The sequence below is a fragment of the Phaethon aethereus genome, assembly GCF_964289735.1.
Source record: "Phaethon aethereus genome assembly, chromosome: 25".
Classification (NCBI taxonomy): Eukaryota; Metazoa; Chordata; class Aves; order Phaethontiformes; family Phaethontidae; genus Phaethon; species Phaethon aethereus.
The window spans coordinates 2397526-2416965 of record NC_138601.1 but is presented as its reverse complement, the minus strand read 5'-3'; the positions used below and the strand labels follow the sequence as shown (position 1 = coordinate 2416965).

At 58.3% G+C, this 19440-nt stretch overlaps 2 protein-coding genes across 2 annotated transcripts in view; both read right to left on the bottom strand.

Annotated features, from left to right (window-relative positions):
- Positions 1-237: 237 nt before the first annotated feature.
- ITGA2B (integrin subunit alpha 2b) lies at positions 238-7533 on the bottom strand. The gene is made up of 30 exons (XM_082010639.1): positions 7335-7533; positions 7130-7260; positions 6953-7050; positions 6705-6870; positions 6576-6625; positions 6365-6410; positions 6047-6175; positions 5913-5960; positions 5704-5747; positions 5550-5609; positions 5137-5189; positions 4785-4993; positions 4438-4620; positions 4301-4346; positions 4112-4216; positions 3885-3940; positions 3632-3783; positions 3360-3473; positions 2761-2831; positions 2535-2682; positions 2355-2447; positions 2170-2249; positions 1976-2056; positions 1802-1904; positions 1568-1720; positions 1369-1479; positions 1146-1259; positions 825-932; positions 626-748; positions 238-440 (listed from the first exon to the last, which is right to left on the bottom strand). Exons 1-30 carry the CDS (start codon positions 7490-7492, stop codon positions 345-347), a joined length of 3129 nt encoding a protein of 1042 aa, XP_081866765.1. The 5' UTR covers positions 7493-7533; the 3' UTR covers positions 238-344.
- Positions 7534-11265: 3732 nt separating this feature from the next.
- GPATCH8 (G-patch domain containing 8) overlaps positions 11266-19440 on the bottom strand; it is a gene marked incomplete at both ends in the record, with an annotated part of 56442 nt that continues 48267 nt past the window's right edge. Inside the window, 2 exons of the mRNA XM_082010711.1 lie at positions 11266-15103; positions 15283-15413. Coding sequence (XP_081866837.1) covers positions 11266-15103; positions 15283-15413 — 3969 coding nt within the window. The remainder of the gene's footprint in view (positions 15104-15282; positions 15414-19440) is intronic.

The following is a 19440-nucleotide window of genomic DNA, read 5'->3' as shown; positions in this document are numbered from 1 at the left end:
TCCCCTGCCCCCCTCCCGCCCCACAGCACCCACCCACCAGGCCCGTGTGGAGCCACACGGCCCCGGGGCACCCCACAAGGCCCACAGGGGCCCACACAGGGCACCCCCTGCCCCTACTGTCCCCGGGGGGTGCCCTGTCCCCTCCCCAGGGCCCCCGGCACAGGTCCTGGGGGGCACCCCACGGCACCCCACGGGAACCACCACAATGCCAGGCAGAGGTTTATTGTCCAGGGGCAGCAGCGGGGTGCTGGGTCCCATGGACGCAGTGGGGTGCTGGGGACAGGGGGGTTGGGATGGGGGCCCAACCATGGGGCGGGGGCGCAGGAGGACCCTGGGGGACCCCGCTAGCCCTGGGCACCCCCTGGCCCCTGGGTCTGGCCGGGCACCAGCTCCTGCGTGTCCTCCTCGGCGGGCGGCCGCATCCTCTTGAAGAAACCCATCTGGAAGAGGGACACGGTGACACGCCGGCCCCAGGGGACCCCACAGCGTCACCCCTGGGGGACCTCAGGTTCTGCCCCCACCCCCAGGGTGTTCCATTTTATGGGTCCCTCCAGTGCCACTGGGGTCCCACCAGCATGGCAGGGTGTCACCAGTATCCCCAGTGTCCCCCCGCCTGCCCACTCACCTTCCACATGAGGAGGATGAGAAGGGTGAGGAGCAGGAGCCCGGCGAGGACCCCCAGCACCACCCACCACACCGGCACGGCCCCCTCACCCCCAGGGCTGGTGCGCACCACCGTGGTGGTAGCCTGCAGAGGGAGAGGTGGGTGACACCACCGCCACCACGGCCCGTCCCTGCGTCCCCCGTGCCCATGCCAGCCCTACCGTGGCCTCCCCGGCAGGCAGGATGCGGGGCCGGACGCGGTAGGGCATGGCCGAGGTGTTGAACCAGGCTTGTGACTGGACGAGGAACTGCTTCAGGAGGTGCTCCCGCTGGGGACAGACATGGGGACACATGGGGACACATGGGGACATGGTGTCAGGGCTGCTGGCAGCCAATGGAGTACCCGTGACCCCGCACCCGGCGTCCCCACGGCTGCTGTCTGCAGGTCCTCAGGGACCACCGTGCAGGAGGGGACATGGCAGGGACACCCTGGGCACACAGTGCCACCCCGTACCCTCCCTGTCCCCAGCAGGGGACATTACCTGCTGCAGGGTGTCCATCCAGAGCAGGGCACGGACGCTCACCAGCGCCCGCTGGTCCTTGGCCAGGCTGGGCACCCGGCAGGCGATGTCCACGCACGTGGCGTTGCTGCAGTCCTGCGGGACACAGCGGGCGTCACCCCGACCCCCACCCGGCACCCCGGGGGGCACCCCTCAACCCCCACACCCATCATGGGCTGCAGGTCCCTGGGGAGCACCCGCTTACCACGGGGATGGGCTCCTCCAGTGCGGCACCCAGCGGCTCCTCCACCTCCCTGCGCTCCCGCTGGTGGGTGCCATTTCGGGGTGCTGCACCCGTGGGCCGGGGGATCTCCAGCTGGAAGGAGATAAAGGGGACACACGCACTCCATTGGCACCCACCCGGCACCCAGAGGGTGGGTGCCAGTCCCCAGGCAGCACCCTACCTGCTTGGCGTTGAGGCCGGGCGGGTTGGTGCAGTTCAGGCCCCCCTCGGTGCCCAGCTCCAGCAGGTAGAGCAGGATGCGGCCATCCAGCTGGTGGGGGACAGCGAGGCGCAGGGTGACCCCACTGACGGTGCTGGGACCCTTGTTGTGGAGCTGCGGGAGGACCATGAGGTGACACCGGGGAGGGAACAGAGGGGACAGTCTGACACCCCACCCATGGGTGCAGCACCCTACCTGGTAGACATGCTCCACCTTGATGCCGTGGTCCTCGAGCCGCCGGCTGCCCTCCACCCTGTGCCAGCTCGCGGGCAGCACCGTGGTGGCAGGCAGGGAGTTGCTGGTGTGAGAGGGGGGTCAGCGTCACCCTCCATGGCCCCCCCGGTCCCCCGTGTCCCCCCAGACCCTCACCCTCGCAGATCCATCTCTGCCTGCGCCTCCACAGGCACCGTCACGGTCACCGACGCGTTGGAGGGGCTGGGGCTGTTCTTGCTGCGGGGACAGGGTGGGGTGAGTTTGGGGACACGCTGAGGCCACCAAGTCCCGCGTGCCCGGGTCCCAGCAGCGGGCAGGGGGCAGGGGGTAGGGGGACGGCACGGTGTCACCTCCGCAGCTGGAGCTGGAAGGTGATGGCATCACCCATGTCCTCCAGCCCAGACACGCTCAGCTCCATGTCCACGGTTATCTGGGAGGGCAGCGGGAGCGTGGGCGGGTGACCTACCACCGCCAGCCGTGCCCAGCCCCGACGCCAGGGTGACGGGCCCGGTGAGGACACCCCACATCCCCCTACCTGGGCACCCGCTTTCATGGGGTTGCCCAACTCGCAGAGCACCACGTGGCTCCCGTTCTCCTTCCTGGGGTTGCAGCTCAGCTTCTCCTGCCCCTACGGGGGGGACACATGAGGAGGTGACCCCCGCCATGCACCAACCACCCCGGGGACCCTCTGGCACCCCCCGCGCCGGGCACCCACCGGGATGCTGCTGCGGGCCGCCTGGTAGTGGGTGCCGGGGGGCAGCTGCACCCGCAGCTCGGCCTCGAAGGCGCCTTCGCCCGCGTTGCTGGCGTTGGCGCGCAGGCGCAGCACGGCCTCTGCCCCGATGAGCAGGCGCTTGCTGGGCCTGGGGGGGGACACGGGGACAAGGCTCAGCACCCCGGGCGGACTCCGGGCACCCACCCTCGCCCAGCCGGGCGCTCACGTGTCAGCGGCCAGGTGGAGGTCGGGGACGCAGAGGTTGTCCTCGCCGCAGTCCTCCAGTATGATGTGGGTCTGGGAGGGAGCCGGGGGGACGGAGGGGACGGGGGGACAGTGCGGGGGTGCAGGACAGGGAGTTGTTGGGGACAGTGCGGGGTACAGAAGGGACATCCTGGGGGTGTTGAGGATGGTGGGGGGTACACAGGGGACATCCCGGGGGGGGTGGGTACAGTGGAGGGTACAGAGGGGACATTCCGGGGGGGTTGGGGAAGGTGGGGGGAACAGAGGGGACATCCTGGGGGGGAATTGGGGTCAGCAGGGTGAGCTGGGCAGGGGGGACGTGCCAGGGAGGGATTGGGGACCGTGGGGGGGTAGGGGGCACATCCCAGGGGGGATGGGGGACAGTGGGGGGGACTGGAGTGACAACCCGTGGAGGGAGCGGGGACAGCGGAGGGTACTGGGGGGACATCCTGGGGAGTGACGGGGGACAGCAGGGAGGGCAGGGGCTGCGTCCCGGAGAGGGTTGGGGACACCGGGGACAGGCTGGGGACGGCGGGGCGGCAGCACGCGGCAGCGTCCCCGGCTCAGCCGCCTCCCCCCTACCTGCGCCTGCACCAGGGTGTCCCCGTAGAGCACCAGCCCCGGGCCCCCCCCGGGCAGCGCCAGGCTCAGGCTCAGGGCCACCGGGCTCAGCTTGTCCTTGAAGTCGGCCTCGTCCTGGGGGCACCCATGGGCAGAGCACCCCAGCAGCACCCCGCCCCCCCCCGGGCCCCCACCCCCCCGCCCTGGGGACACTCCTGTCCCCAGCCCTGTCCCCCGCCCGTGGGGGCTGGGGATCCCACCGTCCCCAGGCCGCGCTGGCACCGTCCCCGTACCCGCAGGTAGGCGGTGAGGTTGTGGCACAGGGAGGGTGTCCCCGGGGCCAGCGCCAGCGCCCCGTGCCAGGACGGCTGGTGGCCCTGCAGCAGCAGGACCCGCCGGGACAGCCTGGGCTTCAGCCGGTCCAGCTGCAGCTCGGCGTCGAGGCCTGGCAGGGCACAGCGGGCGGGGGGACACATGGCACCGGTGCCGCCCCTGGGGACACCCCAGCCGTGCCCCTTGTCCCCCCGGGGTGACACCGGCACTCACGGATGCTCTGGGGGATGCGCTGGCCCGTCACGCTGACACACAGCACCACGGGGAAGCTGCGAGGGCGACAGCACCCAAGGGTGCTCAGGGACCTGCCGCTAGCCCCAGGGCGATGGCCCCATGGCGACTGTGGCCCCACAGCGGCGGTGGCCCCACAGCGGCAGTGGCCCCATGGCGGCAGTGACCCCATGGTGGCGGTGGCCCCACGGCAGTGCCCCTCAGCTCACCAGCTGACGCGGGTGCCGGAGCCGGGCAGGACACACGCCAGCAGCTCGGGGTTCAGCCCATCCGGGACGCTCAGCTGGGTCCGGGCCACCACCACGGGCTGTCCCCTGGGACACAGGGACAGAGCTGAGGTGCCAGGGGACCCGGGCAGGGACCCCCGGGGCCGTGCTGCCAGCGGGATGGGCACTCACCGGTACACGGCCACCTTGGCCACCCTGTAAGCTCCCACCAGCAGATCTGTGGGCACAAGCAGGGGGTCAGCAACAGGGCGGGTGGCACTGCGGGGGCACCGGGGTGGCACGGTGGGAGCCACGCAGCAGGGCCGTACCCGGGTAGCCGTTGTCATCCAGGTCGGTGGCACCACGCAGGGCGAAGCCGAAGGCGGCCGGTCCAGGGAAGGGGCTGTCGAGGCGCTGGGTGGGCACCGGCATCAAACCCTCGCTCTGCCCGCGGAAGATGAAGACCTGCCCACTGCCACTGTCACCCCCCAACGGGGCACCCACGGCCACATCTGGGGACACAGGGGATGTGAGCACCCACCGGGTGCCCCAACCCAGCACTGCCACCCACCCGGCTGCTCCTGCCTCAGTTTCCCCAATGGCAGCAGGAGAAAGGTGACACGTCCCCTGGCACAGCCCCCCGCTCCCCACCACCCCCGTGCCAGGCCGGTGTTACCGCCATAGCCGTCCTTGTCCAGGTCCCCGAGGCTGGCGATGGCGGCGGCGAAGCGGCCGTAGGGGTGGGTGCCTGTCAGGGTCTGGGGGGGCCGGGCCAGGGGCCGCTGCCCCCCCCGCAGGTAGAGGTAGAGGCGCCCCAGCTCGCTGCGCTGGCCGTCGGGGCGCCGCGCCATGTACAGGGGGGCACCCACCAGCACGTCGTCCTGCCTGCGCCCGGCGCAGGGGTCAGGGGCAGGGTCTGGGTCCCCGGGTTCGGGGACTGGTGGCACCCCGGGGTGTGCCAGGCGAGGGGCAGCACCCTAGGGTGCTCTCATGGGGGATGGGGATGGGGGGACAGTCTTGGCTCTCACCCGTCCCCGTCAACATCGGCCACGGCCACCGTGTGCCCGAAGTACGATGCCACCTGGAAGGGGGCAGGGTGGGGGGGGTGTCCCCAGGGGGGCAGGGTGGGGGTCATGCAGGGGCACCGTGGGGTGCACTGTGTGGTGGGATGGGGGGGCCAGTTGTGTGGTGGGGGGTGCAGGGGTGCTGTGGGGTGGGGGTGCCCGGGTGCTGTGGAGCACTGCCGGGGGGGGCTGTGGGGTGATGGGGCAATGGGCAGGGTGACAGTGGCACCAGGGAGCCGTGGGGTGCGGGAAGGGGGCAGTGGGGTAGGGGGGCACTGGGGCTGATGGCACAGCGGGGCTGGGTGCAGCGGGTGCTGTGGGGTGGCAGGGCAGTGGGGCAGGGTGCCGTGGGGTGCCGGTGCAGGGCAGGGGGGTACCTGCTCGCTGGCGACGCCCTGCAGCCAGCGCAGGGTCACCCCCACACTGAAGATCTCCACCTGCCCAGAGCAGCGTCAGGCCCCGGCCCCACCCCGGGGTGCCACCGCGGCGGCCCCACCGCCGGCCGGCCCCACGCAGCCGGGCACCGCTCACCTCGCCCCTCGTGTTGCTCTTGTTGGGGACCCCCACCACGTACTCTGCGGGGGACGAGAGCCCTGAGTGCCCCCGCCGCGGCACTGGGGTGGGCGTGGGGGCACGGGGATGGCCAGGACTCCCGGGCTGGCACAAGCCCTGGCCCAGAGCCCTTGGGACGGGAGGGCACCCCCGGGCTCGGGGTGGCCCTGGCACCCGCCTGGCCGTACCTTTGGTTTTGGGATCGTCATCGAACTCGCCCACGGCCACCGAGTACCCTGCAGGGAGACGTGCACCGGTGACCCCTGCCATGCCCTGGCATGAGCCGGCTATGGGGCCGGGCTGCCCCACGCCCGCTGCTCACCCCGGTATCCATCCTCGTAGTCCGTGGACGCCGGCTCCTCGGAGGGGCGCCCCGGGCGCTCCGGCCACAGCAGGGACTTGCCGTGGAAGCGGGTGAGGATGGCGTCCACCTCCACCGAGTACAGCAGCCCTGGGGGACACCGGGGCGGGGGCCAGCGCTGACAGGGCCCCCGCTGGCACCCGCCCCGGGCAGCCAGTGCCGCTGCAGGTGGCACCTATGGGGCTGCCCCACCCCGGTGCCCTCCCACCGTGCCCACCCAAGGGTGGGTACCCCGGCACTGGCCAGCCCGGGTGGCAATGCCCGGCGGGCAGGACTCACCCGTGAAGTAGTACCCGCCGGGGGCACCCAGCACCAGCGTGCCGTCCTGCGGGGCGAGCCGGCGTCAGCATCCACCCGGGGGTACCCCCTCCCTGGCATCTCCCACCCAGTCGTCCCCCACCCGATCATCTCCACCCAAGCACCCCCATTACACACCCTCTGCATCCCCGGGGGCACCCCGGGCACACCACCCCCCGAGCACCCCTCTCACCGGGGTGACGGCCGCGCTGAAGCCGATCTCGCAGTAGCGCTTGTCATAGGCTGCGGGCACGGGGCAGGGTCAGACCGAGCAGGGATGGGGGCACCCACCGCCCGCACCCAGCCGCCCGCCCGCCCTCACCGTAGTTGCTCGCGCGGTAGGCGCTGGCCATGAGCCGGTCGCGGCAGGGCGAGTACCAGGCGACGCGACGCAGCCCGGGGGCACCCACGAAGCAGGCGCCCGTCGGGGTGCGGAAAGCCTCCTGCTGCCTGTCCAGCGCGTTCCAGTGCTGCAGCGGGGCGCAGGCCTGGGGACGGGGATGGGCACAGGGTGGGCACCCCACCCCACCACCACCCAGGGGTGCCGACCCGCCCGCCGGGTGCACCCACCACCAGTTTGCCATCCCAGCTGGTGACGGACGCCCCCAGCCACTGGTGTGACTTGTAGGTCTGGAGCTTCAAGGTGTTTTGGGTCTCGGTCTCGTTCCCTGGGGGAGTGGGAGAGGGGGAGCATGCCGGGCCGGCGGCCCCCCCGCGCCCACCCGTCACCCCGCGGCACCCACGCACCCGCAGCGTCGATGGGGAGGGGGCGGCAGGGGGTCTCGCCGGGGGGCCAGGAGCAGAGGAAGACGGCGCCGGGCTGAGCCACGCCGGGCTGGGAGGTGTTGGCGCGGGGTGCCCCCACCACCACGCTGGGCCTGGGGGGCAGAGCGGGTGTCAGGGTGGGGCGAAGGGGTGCCGTGCCCGGCCCCGGCCCCCCCCGTCTCCCTACCTGCCCTCAGTGGTGTGGAAATCCAGGGCGAAGCCAAAATAACTGCCGGGGGGTCCCTCGTACACGGCGGGGGGGTCCTGGAGGAGCCCCAGGGCGGGGGCCGCGCAGGGCCCCCCGAGGAGCAGCAGGGCCCGGAGCAGGGCAGCGGCAGCCCCCATCGCCTCCCCGAAATGCGTCCGGCAGCGCCGGCACAGCCCGTCCTGGCACATCCCCTGCTTATCTCAGGGGACGCAGCTGGGGACGGGGGACGCGGGAAGGGCCCCCCCACAAGCACAACCGCTCCTGCCAGGGAGCCAAAAGGGTCCAGGGGCGCAGGGGGGGCTCGTGCCGCTTCTGGCTGGGGGCCGCAGGCGCCCGGGCCGGCGGAGCAGGGCAGCGCACAGGGGGTGGCCCTGGGGGGGCACGGTGAGGGGCTGGGGGGGGGGCACATGGCAGCCTGCGCCCACCGGCCTCCTTCCGCCAGAGGCCAGGGCCGAATCCGGCCGGCCGCAGGATCCCGCCTATCTCGGGGTGCAGGCGGCTGCGGCTCAGCCAGCGGAAGCAGCGGGGCAGGGGGAGAGCGGTGGGGCGGGGGGAGAGCGGTGGGGTGGGGGAAAGCCGTGGGGCGGGCGGAGAGCCGTGGGGCGGGCGGAGAGCCGTCCATCGTGCCTCTAGGACCCTCCACAGCCGGACGGAGCAGACACGGGGTGCGGGACACCCAGCTCCCCGCATCAGGCATCGCCACCAAACTGTCCCCCCTTCCCCAGGGCAGGGACACCCCAAAACCCTCCCATGATGGCCACGGGAGGCCCCTGGCCAAACCCACATGCCTACTTTGGCTTAACCCCCTTGCAGAGTTAATTTAAAGATGCTCAATTAAAGCCACTCAAGCTGCCGGGGGCTCCTCTTGCCCACCCACCTCTGCCCCCGAGGGGGGATGCAGCCCCCAGCACCGGGTCTGCTCCAGCCCTTCGGAGCAGTCGTGATGGGAAAGCAGGGGGATTTGCCCAAAGCTGAGGCTGAGCCCAGGCTGTTGGACTTCAAAGACTGGGAAGGGTTTAGCTGAGCCTGGCCCAGCACCCTGGGGCTGGGAGAGGAGCACGACGCAGGGACAAGGGACAGCGAGGGCTGGGGGCTGCTCTCGGCAGCAGCGGCTCCTCTTTGGGAGGACACTGCCCAGGCAGGGTCTCCGAGCACCCCGACCCAGCTGAAAGAATGCTTTAAGACAATTTTCTTTCTTTCCCCCCTCCAATTACTTAAATTTCCTGTTTCTTGCGAGACTTCCGCACTGTCATTCATCCAGCCAACCGGTTCCAGGATGACCCAAAAGTGTCCTTAAAAAAAAAAAAAAATTAAGAGGACATCTGTATCCAGCTCAGAATCTTCTGAGCAACGTATTGCAATTAAAGTAGTTTTACTCGATGAACCGAGCATCTAATACTGTTATTTTAGGAAAAAGCCCTGGGCTACATCGCGATCAGATGCAGCAGCTCCAAGTCATCTCACACAACCACATTTTTTTTTTTCCACAAATCATTGGTTTATTAGAAAGGTGTGTTTTTTTCCCCCCATTTTACAGCATATATATATATTTATATATATATCTTATGTGACAAAGTTAAATACAGTCTCTTTATGCTTGTTAAGTAATGATAGGTTAATTATTTTTAGCACTATTCTGGAAGTCAAAAAAGCCCCTGACCGCAGCGTGAAGGGTGCCAAAACACGCATATTGAATCTAGAAGCTAATGAAGCTCAGCATTGAGACATTAATACTGTAGTCTGTTAATTATTTACAGAGAAATTGAGTCCCTTTTTTTGACCATTGTGTTTCAGTCCCACCCGCTCAAACGCAACGATTCTCATTTAAAAGAGTGAGGAAGCTCAAGAGTTTTCCATCCTTTGAATCCCTGCCCCAGGTCTCGGTGCTGCGCTTCGGAAGAGGTCGGGGAAGGGGACGCGCGCCACGTCCCCTCGCTGCCTGCTATGGAACCGGGCCCTAGGAAGCAGCGCGAGGTGCCCCTGAGCCGCGCTACGAGGAGAAGCTGAAACCCCTGGGGCAGCGGGGACAGCAGCGACTCGTCCCGGTGCGATAGGAAGAGCTCGTGGATGGAGAAGCCTCCCATGGTTAAGTGTTAGCGGCAGCCAGCAGACGATGCCGGAAAGAACAGAGAAATCCCTTATGGAACGCCCCGGGCAGGCAGAGCCACAACAGATTAGTCCTAAAGCACCTCTCCCTGCGTGTAAGATGGCAAACGGTTACGGTTAAAAGGCTCTTCCTTCACTAGAAGACTGTACTGAACCGCACAGCCAGGCTGGCACCTGCAAATCACCGGTTCAAACCTGGGGAAAACGGGGGGGGGGGGGGGAGAAAGGAAAAAAAAAAAAAAAAGAAAAAAAAAGAAAAAAAATAGGGGGTATTTTATACTCTGGGAGACAACCCAAATTCCTGACACTCTCCAGACCACCTCCAGTGTCGATTCCTATAAGCAGCTGCTTGGCAAAGGCGAGGAGCGCGCAGCACGCCCGGGCTGCTTCCCTCCGCGACGCGGCCGCCGCCACTGCCTTCCAATGCCGTTCATTAGCTGTTAGAGTCACCGGTGTCGTTCACGCACCTCACCTACTCCAAGTCTCACATATTTTTTTTTCTTCTGCAAAATGCTAGAGGAAGATTTTTTTTTTACATGTTATAGTACATAAAAACTTCAAAAATACATGAGCTTGATAAAATATACATGCTTAGTCATTTTGCATCTAGCTGAAACTATAAAGTTGAACCTTTACAAGTGTCTTATTTCACCTACAGCAAACATATTTACACAAAAGCCACCAGAACAAGTACCACTAAAAGAACTGGCTGTAAAAAATATTATTGCGGTATACTACAAATGTAACCTTTTTATATGAGCTACAAAAAGCAGCATCTTTGTTTACAGAGTTCAGTGCAATTCTTTACATAAAAAAAAAAATTCCTATAAATTAATAAGGAAACCATCAGTATTACAGAGGAAAGAATACACTTTACATACCCCGGCCACTCTCCCCAGTCCTCTGTATTGCTTCAATTCCTAAAGGGATTCTTCTCCTCTCTCTCATCCGAGTGCCTCTCTCACCACAGAAGATGGAAACCAGAGGGGTGCATTTTTTTGCCCCCCTCTCAGAAGAGTGGTCAAAGCCCAGACGGAAACCATCACCCACCAAACTGAGAACCTCTCTCCAGTCCAGGAAATCCAGAAGGCGTCAAGGTGCGTTCCTCGCGCAGGAGAATGCTAATGCAGGATGGACAAGGGTCGGAGCTCCAGGCACAGCTCGTCTCTTCAGCTTTAAAATAAGACCTTACTTCCACCTTTGCTGCTCACACCGAGAAAAAAAAAAAACAAAACACCCAAGTATGCAGTAATAGGGTGCCAAGGAATCTCCTGTAATGCCTGAAAACGGGTACTGGCCCAGCCGAAGCAAGAGCGGCACTGCCCTTCCGTTGGTCTCCTTGGCAGGATCCCCAGCTGCCTGTTACCAAATGTTTTATCGCTGATTACAAGCCGGATTCAATCATGCTGACTATTTTAATTAGATGACCTCATTAAAAGGATTTTTAGAGACCTATTAGTGTGTATGAAATCTCGTTCATCATGTACAAGGCGGCAGAAGGAAGATGATCAAGTGTAAGAGTCCAGGGAAGAAAAAAGCCTTTCCAAGCGTCTCGCTGGTCTACACGTGAAATGATTCTTTTAGGATACAGCGCTGCTATGTGCATGGAGCTGTCGGGATGCGAGACAGTCCCTGGTAGCAGATATACACAACGCTTACGAACCGATCCGCCGCCTGCTGCTACCCAGCCCGTGAGCCTTTGGCTGCTGAAGAGTGAAAGGAAATTCTCACAGCTGGATCAACTTCAACCCCTTCCCAAAATGCAAAATATTCTCCTTCCTCCACAGTTACTTCATTTTGTCCTTCATGTGCCGTGACTGGGCGGATGCTGCAAGTCCTGTCCTGAGAAAATGGGGTGCAGCAAAGGGTGAAGGTGTAACGCTGTAGCGGCTGCAGCGGCAGCAGGTCGTGGGGCAAGAAGCGTCGGATAAAGAGCGTGAGGAACCGGATGAAAAGTAAAGGGGCCCGGATGGATAGCTGACGCCGGAATGATGTGGATGGGGTGGCTGGCTAGAAAGGTAGCAGGGTGCCCTGGAATAATCGAGTGGGTCAAGTGGGATAATGAAATAGGTGTCAAGTGGGGCTGGGGTATATGATGAACCTGAGCGAGGGGTTGGGGATGGGGGTGAGGGTGAATCCCAATGGCAGCGGCAGCCGCGGCGGCGTGGTGCTGCAGGATGGCATGCTGCACAGTGGTGATGGAGGTGGCGGATGCTGCTGCCGGCTGCTGGATGTGGATGGGCTGCAGGGCAGGCGCTGCCGGCGCCAGGGCCGCCGAGGCAGGAAAGGCCTTGACCTGCTTCGCCAGAAGTTGCTGCTGAATGTGCTGCTGAGCAGCTTGCTGCAGCTTGCTGTATTTCTCCATTTCTTCAGGTGTAAAAGTGATCGGCTGGCTCTCGAGTGGTGCGAGAGAGGAGTCTTCTCCTCCCTCCCGATCCCCTTCGATGCTCGGCTCCCCACTCTGAGGCACGTAGCCAGAAAAGTGCTCAACATCTGGAACTAAGGGCATCATACTGGTTTCCACTGGGACCGGCTGGCTGCCACCATCCATAGGTTCTAGCCCATCGCCGTCGCTGGGATCCGAGAGGAAGTTGTGTGGCATGACTAGATCTCCAGAACCAAAGCATTCAGGGAGCGCCGGTGCTTCAAGGGGAATGGACGGCATTTCCACAGCAGGTTCATCGCGTTTCTGCTCATCCACAGGTTTGTCCTGAATTACCATCACCACTTCTTCCAGGAGAGACTGGTCGGCCAACTGAGCCTCCTCAATGCCTTGGGAAGCATCCTCAGAATCCGACAGCTCTTGCTCCTCACCTCTCTCCAGGCCAGACTCTTCATATCTTTTGGAGTTTGGTTTTCGAATGGTTGGCAATTTCCCAATTAAGGGGAGAACCGGTTTGTTGCCTAAGGAAGGAGGAAGTTTGGGGCCAAAGTAGCCCTGGGGAGGATCTTTGAGCTTTATGCCTACCTTGTTTGCCCCTGCCAGCATCTCGTCAGTGATGCAGGGCTTCTTCTCAACCTTCCTGGACTGAATCTTTTCCAGGAGAAGTTTTGCAGTGACAGAGTTTCTCTCTTCTGGACTGCAGTCACCTTCCAAGGCCCTCCCTGTGCCAGAGCCGCTGCTGTTCTGGGAGAGCAAGCCAGATCCTTTCAGATCTTCTCCTTTGCCGTCCTCTTTCTTCAACGATGATCCTTCACCTCGGCCTGTCCGGAAATAGTGAGGAGATTGCGAGCGATAGATTTTGGACCTGATGAAGTCTCTTCTCCCAGACCTCCTCTCTTCGGGGCTCTCGTGGCCTCGAGAGCCCTTTCGCGAGAGAGATCTCTGCGAGTGGCTTCTTGTACTGCGGCTGCGATCCCTGCTATAGCTGCGGCTCCGTTTCCAGCTGCGACCCGTTACGCTTCGGCTTCTCCTCTTGCTTCGACTGCGGCTGCAACTGCTGCTGCGTGTTCTGCCCCGGCTCCTTGTTCTTGACCTGCCTCGAGGGTGGGTTCGGCTCCTGCTTCGACTCCTCGACCTGCTCCTACTCGAGCTGTAGTCATCTTCAGAAGAGGAGTACTTGCGGCGCTTTGATCTGTTGTAGTCGGAGTCATCCTCCGAGTCATGGGACCGCTTTGAATGGCACCTCGACCGGTCACTGTAATCGCTATAGCTATCATCCGAGTAACTCCTCCGGTGGCTGTACCGGCTGTGGTCCGAGGAGGCGTCAGAGCTGGTCGAATAGGACCTGTGAGAGGAGTGCCTCCGCCCCGACCTGGAGCGGCTCCCGGAGTGGTCGCTGCCGGAGTCGTAGTCGTCGCTGTACTGCGACGGGGATTTCTGCCGGCAGTGCTTCCTGTGGGAGCCCTCATCGCTGTCATAGTCCCCGCTGCTCTGCCGGCTCCTGTGGCTGGGCCTGCCCAGGGAAGGAGCCGAACACCGTCTCCTCGAAGCAGGTAACTGCTGCAGGTCAGCCTTGTGTTTTTTGCTGCCATGCTCTTGGCAGGAGTTACCACCATCCTCTTTTTTACCGCTGCTTCCCTCTTCAGCAGACAGAGACTTCCTCTGGGACTCCTGAGAGCACCGCTTTTTCTTCTGGAAATGGCTACAATCTTCAGACAGCTCGGTTTTTAGCGCTCGTTCTGATTCAGTAGAAAGAGAAGATTTGCCTTTTCTGTGTCTGTGTCTTTTCCGTTTCTTGGGTTTCTCTTCCCCCAGGTCAGTCTTTCGGCCCTTCTCGTCAGCTTCCTCCTTGTGTTTGCGTTTGTGTTTGCTGGACTTTTTGTGCTTCTTTTTCTTTTTGTGTTTATGGGATCTCCCAGATTTGTTCTTCCCGATTATGCTTTTACTGCTGTCCTCTCCTTCTCCCTTACTAATGCTTGCCAAACTGAACTCCTGCTTGTTCTGGGAGCCGCAGGTAGACAGAGATTTGTTTTCCATTTTTAGATTAGAACTGTCAGCTACGCTTTCTGCCTCCTTGGGTTTGTTTATCTCGCCAGATTCTGTGCTCTGAATGTTTTCTTTACAAAGACCCCCTGGATCCTTAGATTTCTCTGCCCCTTTACCTTTAGCATCTTTGTTGCGGGAGAGCTTGAAATCAAAATACAGGGGGTTACAGCTGTATGAAACAGATGGTTCTGCTTTGGTAAATATGAGAAGCTCTGAAGGCCACTGGAGAGTTGTGCTTTCATCTTTACTCAGAACGGGGAAAAAAGGTCCTGTCGGATGCTTCGGTCCTTCAGTGACATCTCTGCAGCTTGGGACAGGCTGGGCAACTTCTTTAGCAGTGTCTGGCTCAGGGAGATTGCTCTCTGTAAGATGCTTGCTCTCCTGCATACTCGCATTTTCTGGGACTACTTTTAGCTCTGTTTTGCTCTGCTGAGTGGCAGTTTCAGTAGAGCTCTGCTCCTTCTGCTGCCCCGTGCTCTCAGCAGCCTTTTCTGTCTGCTTGCCAGGTTTGGGTTTTGGAGAACTACCCTTTTTAACTTCATGCATGGTTTTTTTGTTCACATTTTCAGCTTCCATTTGTTCGGTAGACTTCATGAAAAGCAGGAATTGAAAATTAGGCTTTACTTTACAATGAGCTGGGGGAATATAGTGATAGTACTCTGGTTCAACTGCCATTGGTCCATCTTCTCGTCTCATCTTTTTTAGTTTAGATAATGTAGTGGCTAAAGACCCACTATCTTTGTCATGTTGGTCATCTTCCTCCGCCTTGCCATCAGAGTTATTTGTGCTTTCGCCCTCGCCAGATTTCTGCAGGCTCCCTGCATCTGAGGAGCCTCTCTCATCAGCTTTTCCTCCATCCGCAGAACTTGATTCTTCCACATGGTCCTTGAAAACAGAAGCTATGGTCTCAAGCTTTACTGGAGTCTTCTTGGCAAACGAAAATGACACACCTATCTTCTGCAGCGGCGCTCCCAAAGTACTCTTAATGCCAAAGCTGATTGCTTGCGCCGTCTGGATGGGCATTTGGCCTGGCATACCAGTGCCACCAACTTGTCCAGTGTTTAGGAAACCTCTGTCCATAGTCATCTCTGTAGCTTGGCCAGAAGTCGTCTGGATGAAAGAGCTGCTGTTGGCTGCAGAATCGTCATCATCCCCACCTTCCTCATCCACAGCCACCGTGGTGGTTCTGAACATGGGGCCGCTTCCAGGAGCGCTGTACGAACAAGTTAAAATAGAGAAAACAGCTGACTGCCATTTGTATACCTCTGCAGTTGGTTTCATGCCTGGTCTAAAATAATCTTTTACCCGTTTCAAGTACTCTTATATTCAGAAATATGCATGAAAATAGCATTTTTCCCGCTCCATGGGTGCTTGGGGATCACCCGGACTCACCATTCAGGCTGTCTCCTCTGTTCAGCCAGTTCATGTAGACGCCGGAGGGCTTTCTCCTGCTTCCTTTCATCTTTACGTGATCTTGAAGAGACGTTGCGAGCAAATTCCCTTTGCTTGAGATCTTTCAACCTCTGTGGCAAAAGAAAGCAGGAACAGATCAGATCAAAGCAGTTTGTGGTTAAGTGTCCAAAAGCGTCTCTTTGCTGTAGCACTGGAAAGTACGCTGTGAAGCCCTTCCCCAGTAACATTTATTGAGCTAGGATGGAGCAACAGCATCTTAGCTCAACAAACCAAATGGAGCACATTGCCATCCTCCCAGCAGCTAAATGAAAAGACAACTGTTGATCACTTTTGGCTATGACTTCAAGTCTGTGTATATGCATTTCCAATCAACATCATCGGTTTTCTTTAGCATGTACAATAAAGCTGATTTTAAAGCAACAAGCAAATTCTGGAAGAAAAAAAAAAAAGACTGTTTACTTTGCTGCTCTTGCAGGGTGCAAATGTACTTGACAAACAGTGCATGACACAAGCCTTAACAGCATGGGCCAAAAACCAGAAAGGGATTAGCTGGTGCAAGAGAGTTACCCAGGTATTGTATCTGACAAAAGCAATGTACAAATTACATTGGAGAAGGTGCCAAAAATCCCATGCAGATGATTCCAGTAAGCAAATAGATAATACAACATACACCACAAACAGTTACTTGCTTTCCTGACAGTAGTTCTGAGACGGTCTCTCCAGAAACAAATGCTCTAAAATGCAGTGGGGTCTTTTGGGGTTTAATAGAGGGCAGAAACACTAAGTTCCCCAGAAATCTTATCACGTGAGGAAACAAACCCAAACCCAAATTCAAACATCATAACACGTCTGAAGAAATAACAATTCTAACAGAAATCAAACATCTGAGACTTCAGAAAGTTTTTGAAAGTCCTTGTTTCAAAGCACTAGGAAAAAGCAGCTGCTGTTTTTCCTTTGAATACATGTGAAAATTCACTGGGCATTTTTTTGAAAGTGCTATTTCATTTTTCTTTTTTGGTGCACAATTTGAAACCCTTTCAAAGGGCCCAATTCCAGAAAGCATCGTGTACCCAGCTTTGGAAAACGTTTCATGTTTTTCAGGCATTTCATGAAGGGCCTGAAAGAGTAATGGCACTCAAAGCAGCAGTCCCTTTAGAAAAATCCTCATACAAGATGTACAAATCATCGGTGAATTCTAAATACACCTTCTGGCTGGCTGACTCTGCCTCTTTAACGGAGCAGAGTCAGACCGGTACACGCAGAAACACTGGGTCGGGAAACTAACCCAAAGTTCAAACTGGAGGAATTAAGTTGGTCCAATGTAAAGAGAACATTGCTTTGTGAAAAGGGGAAGATCTGACAAGACAGAGGATTCTCTTACCTAATCATATTTACTAAATGTGGTTGAGCACTACCAAAATCAGAGGGGAGGACACACAAAAAAAATTACAGCTATAGACACTAGTAGAAAGAAACTCACTCTTGTGATCTGGACTCCAAAATTAGAAGGGTTTGCTTTCAATACATCAGCTGAAAACATCACATCACAAAGAAAAAAAGAAAGTAACAATATAACAAGAGTGGAAGAGAGAAAAAATTAAAATAAAAAGCAAGCATTACTACAGAGGCTGCCGCTGCGCCTGCGAGCTATGCTACAGAGGAGGAGCTGAGCCAGCAACGCTACGGGACCAAGCTTGGGGAGTCTGGAGCAGAGGGGGGAACGCACATACACATACATGGACACAGCAATGATCCCACCTGGAACAACAGAGCTACTTTCACCAGGACAAGTAAAGGGCTCAAGGGTTTTGTGGTGTATGTTAAATATTGAATAGTAAATTTTTTTCCCAGAGGGAAGAGGGGGGGGAAAAAAAAATGGATTAAGCAATGCTATCAGCCTTTTTGTGCTGATTTAAAAAGCATATCTAAAATGCTCCAGGAAGATAAAGTCACCAACAGCTGACAAAACTATTTAACTGGGGTTTGATGCCAAGTCTCTATATCACTCATCGATTCTGAAGAAAAAAAAAAAAAAAAAAAAAAGACCCAGCTATTTACAACAGAAATGAACTGTGACCTTTTCCTTTAAAGAAGAAGGTGCAGAAACCCATTTCCACCCCCCAGGCCTGGCCTTAAACATCTCCCCGTGAAATAAAAAGGGCTCAAAGTCAGTCGATAATGACGCAGCTGCCCACAATGCAATCCTGCCTTCATTACAACAGACAATTTTAATAAAAACACAATTAAATGCCCATTTCCTTAAACACTGACCTTTGTGTGTCTCTGCTCCCCCAAATCTCCCACCCTCAACGCTTAGAACCAGAAGTGATGAAGCAAATGAACTAGCCCGATGTCCTGCAACTCCAGAACATGCAATACATGCCAACACCCAGCTATGCTGGTATCTGTGCCTTTTAAGAGGATAAACCACTAAGCACGGTTTCCAGAGTGCTGAGAATTTATTACTCCCCAAACTGGGGAAAGGCTGTTCCGAGTTCACAAAGTCGACTTTAAGAAGGATCGAGAGATCTCAAGGCTGAGTTTCGTTTTGTCACGCAGGGGCCAGAAGGAAGAAGGGTCTTGCTGGGTAAGTTCAGGATAGAAAAGCTCCACGCCATCTCCTTGGGAACGTACGTAAAATATGGAACCTAATGTAGCTCAGCATCTTGAACTGACCTAAAATGATGCATCTATCATCAGAAACGATATCTCAAGTTTGCAAGGAGCCAAGTTCCAAGAAACCTGGCTGGACTGCATTATGTTACATCAATGCAACCTGGGGTAGGGGAGGGGGGAACAACAGAAGACCAGACTGCTCAACTGTAAAAAAAAAAAACTGCTGAGGGAATAGATGCAGAAGGCTACATCTGCAGGCAGCTGATTAGCACTGAACTCCTAAAATAGCCAGAACTTTTCAAAAAATCCCATCAGAGTAACCCTTACCTCACTGACTGTTCCAAGTGCGTAACTGAATCCAGTAATTCATCTGCGCAAGGAGCAGCGGATAACCAGTTAGCTACAGCTCTGCCTTCCCTCCTCCCCCAAACCTAACCAGGGTGAAGCAATTAAAAGCTCTCAAGTACAATCTCACAGTAGTAAAAGCAGCACATTGAAGCAATGAAATGCTTTTCAGTGTACTTCCAGGTCTCAGCCTTCCCAGAAAACTATTTGAACTACACTGATATTTAAGCTAGGCTTACACTAAAGAAATTTCCACCTAATCCTTAGGCAAGCGTTCATTATTCTAATCCCCCCAAATCTCTAAATTACTGTTTGGACTGCACCATATGTGTGGGTGTCCGCAGAGGCTGGACAGCCGCAGGAGGCAAGTCGCACAGCTGCCCCTTCCACTCCAACACAGCAAAGAAATTTAAATAAGAATTTAACATAGGTGCTTAGTCATCCTCCAGGAGTTTCTCCCTACCGACTGAGGAAAAGGGGCCTTGGGAACCTGTTGTCTTGGGGTGAAACCAGCCTTGTTAAGTCTTCCCACGGTGCTCAGCAAAACTATAATTTCAACAGGATCACAGCCACCAACATGTATTGAATCAAACAGATAGAATCGCAGAATCATTAAGGTTGGAAAAGACCTTCAAGATCATCAAGTCCAACCACCAACCCAACACCACCATGCCCACTGAACCATGTCCTGAAGTGCCACAGCCACACGCTTTTTGAACCCCTCCAGTGATGGTGACTCCACCACCTCCCTGGGCAGCCTAGGCCAATGCTTGACCACCCTCTCCGTAAAGACATTTTTCCTAATCTCCAATCTAAACCTCCCCTGGCACAACTTGAGGCCATTTCCTCTCGTCCTATCGCTGGTTACTTGGGAGAAGAGACCAACCCCACCTCACCACAACCCCTTTTCAGGGAGTTGCAGAGAGCGATGAGGGCTCCCCTCAGCCTCCTCTTCTCCAGACTGAACACCCCCAGTTCCCTCAGCCGCTCCTCATCAGACTTGTGCTCCAGACCCCTCACCAGCTCCGCTGCCCTTCTCTGGACACGCTCCAGCACCCCAACGTCCTTCTTGGAGTGAGGGGCCCAACATTGAACACAGGATTCGAGGTGCGGCCTCACCAGTGCCGAGTCCAGGGGCACGATCCCTGCCCAGCTCCTGCTGGCCACACCAGTGCT